The 12,958-nt window shown below is 48.7% G+C and overlaps 1 protein-coding gene across 1 annotated transcript; it reads left to right on the forward strand.

The window, feature by feature from the left end:
* Positions 1 to 7,154: 7,154 nt before the first annotated feature.
* LOC126203994 (translation initiation factor IF-2-like) lies at positions 7,155 to 10,661 on the forward strand. The gene is made up of 2 exons (XM_049938426.1): positions 7,155 to 7,248; positions 8,731 to 10,661. Exons 1-2 carry the CDS (start codon positions 7,155 to 7,157, stop codon positions 10,659 to 10,661), a joined length of 2,025 nt encoding a protein of 674 aa, XP_049794383.1.
* Positions 10,662 to 12,958: the final 2,297 nt, after the last annotated feature.

The raw sequence follows: 12,958 nt of genomic DNA on the forward strand, positions 1-12,958 counted from the left end.
ACCTTGTTTTGCACGGCGTAGCGCAGCCATCCGACGTTACAAGGTTTCGACAAGTCTTTGGGAGTACCCAGCAGAAATATTCAACCAGCTATTTTAACACCCCAAATATGGAACCCTTAATGAAAGCCCTTTTGTAGTCAAAGAAATAGCAAAATTAGTTATCCTGACATTGACGGGAGCTACTGACAACAAAATTAACACTATTGCAAGTTTGACTAACAGAAATACTATGTAACTAATAACGTTTATTATAAAGAAAGGACTAAATGAAATACTATCAGATGATACGAAGCTTGAAACTTTAAATAAATAATTCAAAGTATATTTTTTACGAAGGTTAAAACCCAGACCATAAATAGATCAGAGATAACATTTATCTAAGAATAGAGTTGCAGCCCCATCGAGCTGCGACTACAATGTAACACTGCAGTGGAGATGTTAATTCAGTCTCTCTTCTAGACGTCGCAATAATAGTGAGCCTATTGAACGCTACTACTCGTATATTGTTTCAAACCGATCTGAAGTTTTAAAAGTTTTCCACAGTATCGACTTGACGTACTAGTCAGAATTTCGAACTGAAGTAAAACATCATTTACAGTTTAGCCAGACAACGGAGCAGTTATTATATGTGAAAGAGAAGTAAATCGTGTGATACCCGATTAACGATGGGACTTAGCCTTCGTGATCTGTGATTGTCACGAACATCAAAGGACACAGCAATATACCAACCGCCGACATAAACTCTATTATTAGCCTTGAGTATGTAACAGCTACACGCGATCACGAAGAACTTAGCTACGCCGTGTTGTCGGAAGCTGTAGTCAATGTCAGAATCGCTGATGCAACTGCAGAAGTTGGAACATTATGGAGTAAGGGGAGTAGCTTACAATTGGTTCGCCTCCTACTTTAAGAACAGAAAGCAGAAGGTAATCCTCCGCAATATTGAGAGTGGTAATGATGTTCAGTCCCAATGGGGCACTGTTAAATGGGGCGTTCCCCAAGGGTCGGTGCTGGGGCCACTGCTGTTTCTTATTTATATAAATGATATGCCTTCTAGTATTACAGGTGATTCAAAAATATTTCTGTTTGCTGATGACACCACCTTGGTAGTGAAGGATCTTGTGTGTAATATTGAAACATTATCAAATAATGTAGTTCCTGAAATAAGTTCGTGGCTTGTGGAAAATAATTTGATGCTAAATCACAGTAAGACTCAGTTTTTACAGTTTCTAACTCACAATTCAACAAGAACCGATATTTTGATCTGACAGAATAGGCATATTATAAGCGAGACGGAACACTTCAAGTTCCGAGGCGTACGCATAGATAGTAATCTGTTGTGGAAAGCCCATGTTCAGGATCTTGTTCAGAAACTAAATGCCGCTTTATTTACCATTAGAACAGTATCTGAAATAAGTGACATTTTAACACGAAGAGTAGTATACTTCGCATATTTTCATACGCTTATGTCATATGCTATTATTTTTTGGGGTAATTCTTCTGATTCAAAAAGGGTATTTTTGGCTCAAAAACGGGCTGTTCGAGCTATGTATGGTATAAGTTCGAAAACCTCTTGTCGACCCCTATTCAATAGTCTGGTAATTTTGACATTGCCCTCACAGTATGTATTTTCTTTAATGTCGTTTGTTGTTAGCAATATTAGCTTATTCCCAAGAGTTAGCAGCTTTCACTCAGTTAATACTAGGCAGAAATCAAATCTGCATGTGGAATGCACTTCCTTGACTCTTGTGCAGAAAGGAGTGTAGTATTCTGCTGCATCCGTTTTCAATAAGCTACCACAAGAATTCAAAAATCTTAGCAGTAGCCCAAACGCTTTTAAGTCTAAACTGAAGAGTTCCCTCATGGCTCACTCCTATTCTGTCGAGGTGCTCCTGGAAGAGCTAAAAAATTTAAGCAAATTCCAGTGTTACATTCTTGATTTTCTTTATTTAAACTAACGACTTGTCGCCTGAATATGTTTCTTATATTTCATTTTATCTGTTTCCACAATCGTGTTATAATTTCATGTATTGACTCGTTCCATGATCATGGAGACTTCTCCTAAATGTGTCGTGTCGGCTACGTCATTAAATAGAAATTTACTGTGTAATTGTGAAATTATTTATTTCTTGAGGGAACGCAGAATTCAAAGATAATTTAGTATTTCATTAACAGTGAACAGCAACTTTACACCGAAATACTACCCTTTCTGTAGGCTGTCAGAAGAGTATTTTATCTCTGTAATTACGTCGTATTAGTTGTTGAATTAACACCGTAGCGACGCATTGACGGCGCTATCTTAATAAATCAACATCCTCGCAAAACTATGATGTGGCATCGGCTTGAGTGATGGACTTTATAATTCAAGATACCCTATTATCTGCGTTTGAGCACTCATTCGCAAACCGGGCATAAGAACTACAGTTATCACGTTCGCGTAAGCTGATCAGCCTGTCGCGAACACGCGAACCATATTTGGTTAATTGTTTCACATCAAGGGAGTTGTTGCCGTACCGAGCAGTGCAGTCGCTGTGGGTTCAAAGTAAAAAAGACCGACAGACTTCGAACACCAGTCCTTCAGTTTTAAACAAGGGCTGCTTACACATTCCCGCGTGCTGCTCCATCGATACGCAGAAACGAGGTGCGGCTAGAAAAAAACCGGACTGATGCTGGAAAAAACATTTATTTACAATTATTTACAATTTCATGTTATCTCCTTCAATGTACTCTCCTCCTCGGTCTCTACACCGCTCCATACGAATTTTCCACTGCACTGCTGCAGATCATTTTCGGTAAGTCCATACATTACTTCCGTCGCTTTTTCTTTTACTGCTTCAACAGTCTCAAATCTAGTTCCTTTCAAAGCTGACTTGACTTTAGGGAAAAGAAAAAAGTCACAGGGGGCCAAATCAGGTGAGTAGGGTGGATGATCTAAGATGGGAATATTGTGTTTTGCCAAAAACGTCTTCACTGACAACGCACTGTGAGCTGGGGCATTGTCTTGGTGAAGGATCCATGACTTTTTTCTCCACAAATCGTTCCGTTTTCTCCGTACTCGCTCACGTAGGGTAGCCAGGACGCTAATGTAGTAATGCTGATTCACTGTTTGTCCCTCTGGTACCCAATCAATGTGCACAATCCCTTTGATGTCAAAAAAAAACAATCATCATGGCCTTGAATTTCGATTTTGACATTCGTGCTTTTTTTTGTCGTGGAGAACCAGGAGTTTTCCAATGCATCGATTGGCGTTTAGTTTCGGGATCGTAAGTAAAAAACCACGATTCACCGCAAGTAATAACATTCTTCGGCATTCCTTCTGTTCAATTGTGAGACACTTTGGAACCATTTTTGAACACACTTTGTTCATGTTGAAACTTTCATGAAGAATCTGCCTAACACTTTCCTTGTCAACTCCTGTTAACTCAGACACTGCTCTGATTGTTAAACGGCGATCTTGTCGAACAAGTTTACCGATTTTTTCAATGTTTGCATCAGTTTTTGCTGACAATGGTCTGCCAGTGCGAGTGTCATCACTGGTGTCTTCGCGGCCATCTTTATATCGTTTAAACCACTCAAACACTTGTGTTCGCGATAAACAATCATCGCCGTACACTTGTTGTAACATTACAAACGTTTCACTTGCAGATTTTCCTAGTTTGAAACAAAATTTGATGTTAACACGCTGTTCTTTCTGTACACTCAACATTTTCCGACGCACAGACAAAACGTCAACTACTTAAAACAGACGCCACGGGCAGACTGAGTGCAGGAGGCAGATGAAACTCTAGCAGTAGGCGGAGCGAGAGTCACGTGACAGGCCACGCGACTTTCAGCCTTATTGCATTCGTTTTATTGTTTCACCAGTACTAGTCCGGTTTTTTTCTAGCCACACCTCGTATTAGTCTAATGGAGATAGTGTCTGACACAAATCGACCAAGCGATGAGTTCGTTTTTAACAGTTACAGATCGGAGTCGTCTCGATCGACGGACGCTGTTCCACGTCAACCAGACTGGCACAACCATCACCATCGAGCCGACACAAATCAAACGCCACACTGTCCATAACTACGAATGTGTTGACGGCGCAGGGTTTCGTGCACGAACTGACCTCTCGGTTATGTCCAACGTCGGGCGATCTGGGTGGCCAAGTCATTCGCTGGAATTGCCTTGGACGTTCTTCAAACCAATCGCGAACTGCGGTCCGGTGAGATGGCGCATTGCCAATCATAAAAATTCCACTGGAAAAATTAAGTCCATGACCGACTGCAAATGAGGTAGCCGAACATAACCACTTCCGGCGAATCGTCGGTTCAGTTGAACCAGAGGACCCAGACCATTATGGAGCCACAACCAGCTTGCGAAGTGCCTCGTTGATGACTTAGGTCCCTAGCTTCATGGGGTCTAAGCAGCAGTCGAACCCTACCATCAGCTCTTACCAACTGGAATCGGGGTGCATCTGACCAGGTCACACTTTTCCAGGTGTCTAGGGGCCAACCGTAATCATTACGGGATTATGGGCCCAGGCGAGGCGCTGCAAGCGATGGCATGCTGTTAGAAAAGGTAGTGGCGTCGATCGTCTGCTACCATAGCCCATTAACGGCAAACTTCGCCGCTCTGTCCTAAAGGATACGTTCTTCGTACGTCCCACAGTGATTTCTGCAGTTGTTTCAAGCAGTTGTTGCTTGTCCGTTAGACTTACAATTTTAAGCAAACGCCGCTGCTCTCGCTCGGTAAGTGAACGCCGTCGGCCACCTCCTTATCCGTGGTGAGAGGTAATGCCTGAAATGTGATACTTTCAGCACACTCTTGACAGAGTGAATCTCACGATATTTTATACGCTCATGATTTTCGAAGTGGAATGTTGCATCCGTTTAGCTCACACTACCATTCCGCGACCACAGTCTGTTAATTCCCGTCGTGCAGCTATAATCTATGTCTATGTCTACGTCTACGTCTACATCCATACTCCGCAAGCCACCTGACGGTGTGTGGCGGAGGGTACCTTGAGTACCTCTATCGGTTCTCCCTTCTATTCCAGTCTCGTATTGCTCGTGGAAAGAAAGATTGTCGGTATGCCTCTTTGTGGGCTCTAATCTCTCTGATTTTATCCTCATGGTCTCTTCGCGAAATATACTTAGGAGGGAGCAAAATACTGCTTGACTCCTCGGTGAAGGTATGTTCTCGAAATTTCAACAAAAGCCCGTACCGAGCTACTGAGCGTCTCTCCTGCAGAGTCTTCCACTGGAGTTTATCATCTCCGTAACGCTTTCGCGAATACTTAATGGTCCTGTAACGAAGCGCGCTGCTCTCCGTTGGATCTTCTCTATCTCTTCTATCAACCCTATCTGGTACGGATCCCACACTGCTGAGCAGTATTCAAGCAGTGGGCGAACAAGCGCACTGTAACCTACTTCCTTTGTTTTTGGATTGCATTTCCTTAGGATTCTTCCAATGAATCTCAGTCTGTTATCTGCTTAACCGACGATCAACTTTATATGATCATTCCATTTTAAATCACTCGTAACGCCTACTCTAAGATAATTTATGGAATTAACTGCTTCCAGTTGCTGACCTGCTATATTGTAGCTAAATGATAAATGATCTTTCTTTCTATGTATTCGCAGCACATTATACTTTTCTACATTGAAATAATCACGTCGGACAGCTTATTACATGAATCAGCTGAGTGCAAATGACGGAGCTGTCACTGCACTGCCTTTTTATGCCTTGTGTGACACTACCGTCATCTCTATATATATGTACATATCGCTACGTCATAAATCTTCTCACCTCAGTGTATACAGGCCAAATGGAAGAAGTCACCATGGAAGACAAAAGAAACAATGGTCAGATTTGTTTGGAAGCCGGAATAGGTTGCATTGCCTAAACTGAAGAAGAAGAAGAAGAAGTAGAAGAAGGAGAAGGAGAAGGAGAAGAAGAAGAACAACAACAACAACAAACTACAGCTTGTTTGACCCAATATCAGTCCAGACTTGTGGATCTAGGGGTTTTCCCAATCTTTGAAGCTCCCGGATCTTTTTTCCCATGGGTTCTGAGACCGATATATGACTTCTGGAATCAGACCATCTATGATACTCATCTGTAGCTTTCCCCCCGTTCCTATAAACCCAAACACATGACTATTCAGACTATTGTGAGCTCTCCGGTGCTGAAGGAGATAGGCAGAACTTTCAGGTAAGCCCCCATTATATGATAAATCGCAAAAAGCGCGGCAGAGATGAAAGCACAATTATGATCACCGACCTGAATCAGCCATGCTACTTCCACACTGATTTAGCATTGTCTCATGAACAATGATACCCAGTGTTCTTCACTTATTAATCTCGTCATGGATGGTGACGAAGCAACACCATAAACATTGAAACATCCCCTTAGAAAAATTTATTAATTACTGTGCTGAAAAACCTCTTACGTTATTTGACTTTCAAACAGCTGAGCAAAACTGAACGCACTCAGACATTTCTCTCTTTACTTATTCTGATCAACACTAAACTGACACACAATATTTTATATTTGCTGACTTTCAATAATCCCTACAAAAGAATGGCCCTGACTAACAATAACCTATACATTTCTTAAATCACTTACCTCAGAAAAATCTTCGTTACTCGAACTACTGCAATACAGCGAGCGCCAATACTGCCAGCAAAATAAAAGATTCTAACTACTGAAGGCACTAAGTACTGATAGACATAGTTAGCAAATGAAAGATTTTCATGATATCCAGTATTACAAATTTACTCTTTCTGATCGACACGCATCCAGATCGTCCGCTCTCAAAATTCTGCCGTCTCTCTCCCCACATCCACCACTGCTGGCGGGTCACCTCCAACTGCACCACGCTACGCGCTGTTCACATCCAACCGCCCAACACTACAATAGCAAATATTCCAACAATGCCAACCACAGATTGCACACAGCACAGTCAGTGATTTTTATACAGCGCGCTACGTGGCGTTACCAACATAAAAACCTAAACAGCCTACTTACATACAACCTCTCAAGGACGTTTCAGGCCTGTATCGCACTCGAGAGACGCTACACGTTAGAAAGAGCGTGGGGTGACTAGTACTCGTTTTGTAGCGTCAGACAGCGAATGACACGAACGAATTTAATGGAACAGGAAGCGATGCATGCGATCAGTTAGGCTAGTACCAAGTGTGGTGGTGGTGGTGGTGGTGGTGGTGGTGGTGGTGGTGGTGATGATGATGATGATGATGATGTTTGGTTTGTGGAGCGCTCAACTGCGCAGATATCAGCCCCCGTACAAATTCCCAAGCTTTGCTCAGTCCAATCGCGCCACTTTCAGGAGTGATGATGAAATGATGAGTACAATACTAACACCCAGTCATCTCGAGGCAGGTGAAAACCCCTGACCCCGCCGTGAATCGAACCGGGGACCCCGTGCTCGGGAAGCGAGAACGCAACCGCGAGACCACGAGCTGCGGACGCTAGTAACAAGTGTGATCAGAGGCAGAGGGGTGAGGGCGAGAAGCGGCGCGCGAGCTGAGAAGCCGTTTTTGTGGCGAGTTGGGCGGTGCCGCCGTACAGACAGGTCGCCGCGTCCGCCGTTCCGGAAGAGGGCCGCGTCACAATGGGCCCCATCCTCAGCTCTCGTTCCCTCTCCTCAGCGGGCTACAGACTGCCCGGAAGCTAAGCCGTGCAGAATGCGTCGCAGTCAGAGCGCCACTTCCTGTGCGCAAAGGGGTCACGCAGTTGCCTACGGGACGCACACTGGGATGACTAAAGTCACGTGGGGCGACCTAAAGTCACGTGGGGCGACCTAAAGTCACGTGGGGCGACCTAAAGTCACGTGGGGCGACCTAAAGTCACGTGGGGCGACCTAAAGTCACGTGGGGCGACCTAAAGTCACGTGGGGCGACCTAAAGTCACGTGGGGCGACCTAAAGTCACGTGGGGCGACCTAAAGTCACGTGGGGCGACCTAAAGTCACGTGGGGCGACCTAAAGTCACGTGGGGCGACCTAAAGTCACGTGGGGCGACCTAAAGTCACGTGGGGCGACCTAAAGTCACGTGGGGCGACCTAAAGTCACGTGGGGCGACCTAAAGTCACGTGGGGCGACCTAAAGTCACGTGGGGCGACCTAAAGTCACGTGGGGCGACCTAAAGTCACGTGGGGCGACCTAAAGTCACGTGGGGCGACCTAAAGTCACGTGGGGCGACCTAAAGTCACGTGGGGCGACCTAAAGTCACGTGGGGCGACCTAAAGTCACGTGGGGCGACCTAAAGTCACGTGGGGCGACCTAAAGTCACGTGGGGCGACCTAAAGTCACGTGGGGCGACCTAAAGTCACGTGGGGCGACCTAAAGTCACGTGGGGCGACCTAAAGTCACGTGGGGCGACCTAAAGTCACGTGGGGCGACCTAAAGTCACGTGGGGCGACCTAAAGTCACGTGGGGCGACCTAAAGTCACGTGGGGCGACCTAAAGTCACGTGGGGCGACCTAAAGTCACGTGGGGCGACCTAAAGTCACGTGGGGCGACCTAAAGTCACGTGGGGCGACCTAAAGTCACGTGGGGCGACCTAAAGTCACGTGGGGCGACCTAAAGTCACGTGGGGCGACCTAAAGTCACGTGGGGCGACCTAAAGTCACGTGGGGCGACCTAAAGTCACGTGGGGCGACCTAAAGTCACGTGGGGCGACCTAAAGTCACGTGGGGCGACCTAAAGTCACGTGGGGCGACCTAAAGTCACGTGGGGCGACCCAAAGTCACGTGGGGCGACCCAAAGTCACGTGGGGCGACCCAAAGTCACGTGGGGCGACCCAAAGTCACGTGGGGGCGACCCAAAGTCACGTGGGGGCGACCCAAAGTCACGTGGGGGCGACCCAAAGTCACGTGGGGGCGACCCAAAGTCACGTGGGGGCGACCCAAAGTCACGTGGGGGCGACCCAAAGTCACGTGGGGGCGACCCAAAGTCACGTGGGGGCGACCCAAAGTCACGTGGGGGCGACCCAAAGTCACGTGGGGGCGACCCAAAGTCACGTGGGGGCGACCCAAAGTCACGTGGGGGCGACCCAAAGTCACGTGGGGGCGACCCAAAGTCACGTGGGGGCGACCCAAAGTCACGTGGGGGCGACCCAAAGTCACGTGGGGGCGACCCAAAGTCACGTGGGGGCGACCCAAAGTCACGTGGGGGCGACCCAAAGTCACGTGGGGGCGACCCAAAGTCACGTGGGGGCGACCCAAAGTCACGTGGGGGCGACCCAAAGTCACGTGGGGGCGACCCAAAGTCACGTGGGGGCGACCCAAAGTCACGTGGGGGCGACCCAAAGTCACGTGGGGGCGACCCAAAGTCACGTGGGGGCGACCCAAAGTCACGTGGGGGCGACCCAAAGTCACGTGGGGGCGACCCAAAGTCACGTGGGGGCGACCCAAAGTCACGTGGGGGCGACCCAAAGTCACGTGGGGGCGACCCAAAGTCACGTGGGGGCGACCCAAAGTCACGTGGGGGCGACCCAAAGTCACGTGGGGGCGACCCAAAGTCACGTGGGGGCGACCCAAAGTCACGTGGGGGCGACCCAAAGTCACGTGGGGGCGACCCAAAGTCACGTGGGGGCGACCCAAAGTCACGTGGGGGCGACCCAAAGTCACGTGGGGGCGACCCAAAGTCACGTGGGGGCGACCCAAAGTCACGTGGGGGCGACCCAAAGTCACGTGGGGGCGACCCAAAGTCACGTGGGGGCGACCCAAAGTCACGTGGGGGCGACCCAAAGTCACGTGGGGGCGACCCAAAGTCACGTGGGGGCGACCCAAAGTCACGTGGGGGCGACCCAAAGTCACGTGGGGGCGACCCAAAGTCACGTGGGGGCGACCCAAAGTCACGTGGGGGCGACCCAAAGTCACGTGGGGGCGACCCAAAGTCACGTGGGGGCGACCCAAAGTCACGTGGGGGCGACCCAAAGTCACGTGGGGGCGACCCAAAGTCACGTGGGGGCGACCCAAAGTCACGTGGGGGCGACCCAAAGTCACGTGGGGGCGACCCAAAGTCACGTGGGGGCGACCCAAAGTCACGTGGGGGCGACCCAAAGTCACGTGGGGGCGACCCAAAGTCACGTGGGGGCGACCCAAAGTCACGTGGGGGCGACCCAAAGTCACGTGGGGGCGACCCAAAGTCACGTGGGGGCGACCCAAAGTCACGTGGGGGCGACCCAAAGTCACGTGGGGGCGACCCAAAGTCACGTGGGGGCGACCCAAAGTCACGTGGGGGCGACCCAAAGTCACGTGGGGGCGACCCAAAGTCACGTGGGGGCGACCCAAAGTCACGTGGGGGCGACCCAAAGTCACGTGGGGGCGACCCAAAGTCACGTGGGGCGACCCAAAGTCACGTGGGGCGACCCAAAGTCACGTGGGGCGACCCAAAGTCACGTGGGGCGACCCAAAGTCACGTGGGGCGACCCAAAGTCACGTGGGGCGACCCAAAGTCACGTGGGGCGACCCAAAGTCACGTGGGGCGACCCAAAGTCACGTGGGGCGACCCAAAGTCACGTGGGGCGACCCAAAGTCACGTGGGGCGACCCAAAGTCACGTGGGGCGACCCAAAGTCACGTGGGGCGACCCAAAGTCACGTGGGGCGACCCAAAGTCACGTGGGGCGACCCAAAGTCACGTGGGGCGACCTAAAGTCACGTGGGGCGACCTAAAGTCACGTGGGGCGACCTAAAGTCACGTGGGGCGACCTAAAGTCACGTGGGGGCGACCTAAAGTCACGTGGGACCACCTTTTGCCCAGCGTAGTGTTGCAGTCCTATCTGCTACGGATTCAACAGGTCGGTGCAAGTCTCCTGCAAAAACTTTGAGCTACGCTACCTCTACGCTGTCCATAATTGCGAAAGTGTTGCGGTGCAGGATTTTGTGCGCAAACTGACCTCTCCATTACTCCCATAAGCATGTCGGGCGATCTGGATGCCGAAATCATCCTGTCGAATTTTCCAGAATGTTCCTCCACACTTTGAATGCATCGGCAGATGGGTCATCACGAAAAGTGTTAGTAGAATACCTGAGGGACCTAGATTAGGTATGAACTTGTAGATCAAACCGATTGAGACCAGATCCCATTCCCATAGACCAGATCCCATTCCCATACCGCCTGTGCGTGGGCTGGCCGACTTCCATCACGCCACGTACATGACTAGGAGGGGGGGCGGGGGGTCAACACCACCGATTGCGACAAAGCACCGGATACGACGTAGGTTAAGTTAGTTTTGTAGGACTTAGATTAGGACATTAATTTAGGGAACTGCAGCGATTACTAACCTTGGCCAGCCCAGTGCCAGGGGCATGCTCCTCGGGTTTAGCTCGTGGAGCCTGGCTATCCTAAGTAGGTTTGTACTCTACTGGCACACCTGTGACGCTGAAGGTAATAATCATATTAGATTAGTTAAGTAACAAGCAGTTAGATCAAACTGCCCATTGTCGTAGAAAACTAAAACTAACACATTGTAGTAGTTAACTGTAGCTCAATAACATAAATGCAATTGTAAAAGCTGCATTGTAATCCAATTTATGTATCATTTCATGACCCACTAATCATCTTAGGAGGTGCGTTAATATTGTATAATTAGTACTGCTTATGAAATAAAGATTAAAAAAAAAAACAATCGTAAACAACTGTGGAATGGTGAAGTGGCGCATTGTCATCCATAAAAATTCCATTGTTGTTTGGGAACGAAGTCTACGAATTGCTGCAAATGGACTCCAAGTAGCCGAACACAGTCATTCCCGGTCAATGATCAGTTCGACCAGAAGAACCAGTCAATTCCATGTAAACACAGCACACATCATTATAGAGCCACCACCAGCTCGCACAGTGCCTTGTAAACAACTTGGGTCCATGGCTTTGTGAGGTCTGCGCCACACCCTAAGCCTACCGTAAGCTCTTACCAACTGAAATCGACTCATCTGACCAAACCACGGTTCTCCAGTCCTCTAGGATCCAACTGATATGGTTATGAGCCCATGGGAGGAGATATCGTGCTGGTAGCAAATGCACTCGCGCCGCGCCTCTGCTGTCACAGCCAGATTTCGCCACACTATCCTAACGGCTACGTACGCCCCACATTCAATTCCGCAGGTATTTCACCCAATGTTGCTTGTCTGTTAGCACTGACAGCTCTACGCAGAGCACTGCTGAAGTCCACCAGTTTCCTTTTATCACCAGCCCTAAGAGCTTGCACTAATTGTGGTCTGTATGGTTTATAGACACCGCAGCACTTGCCAGAGAGTCGTATGAGGCATTACCATTTCTCTACTTGCACGGAGAGTAGGCTTTCCTGAACTCCGCTCAAAAGTAGGTCGAATTATTCCCACCATGACATCAGAAATGCGATGTCGAACGGAACGCTTACCTTTACACAAGCACCCTGTCTCTTCAGACTGTCTACAAATGTTTTTGGGTGCAGGCGGATCAACACTACAACGCCGACGAGAAGCATGGTAGACCGAAATCACTGACACTCTCGTCGCAAACGACAGCACACAAGACGCGTTCTGTTAAGAGGACGCCATCTTACTTCTGACTGATTACGAACTAAGAAGACGCATCAGTTGACATCTAATAGCGATTTTCTAGGTCACGCTCATTCTAACAACACACATTTCCTTGCTGGCACGTCGCAGGTTTCGTAATTTTTAGTGTCCAAAATCAGGTCATTCTTTTTGAAACATCCTGTAAGATTCGCTGAAGACATGTTGACATCTGTGAAAGTGAAAGGACCTATCGAATGGAATCAACGTTTTACCGAGTGCAGAGTGTGGATTGAGAATGAACCAATGCAGAAGAAAATGATGAGGAGTAGTAGAAATGGAACTACGGGGCGCACGCACACTTTCGTGAATTTCGCATTGTTACTCTCAGCAGGCAGGCAGCTGGCAGTTTTCTCACTGCGAGCTTTCGAGTCGTCATGGACGTTGCAGCTCTCG

The sequence above is a fragment of the Schistocerca nitens genome, chromosome 9, assembly GCF_023898315.1.
Source record: "Schistocerca nitens isolate TAMUIC-IGC-003100 chromosome 9, iqSchNite1.1, whole genome shotgun sequence".
Classification (NCBI taxonomy): domain Eukaryota; kingdom Metazoa; phylum Arthropoda; class Insecta; order Orthoptera; family Acrididae; genus Schistocerca; species Schistocerca nitens.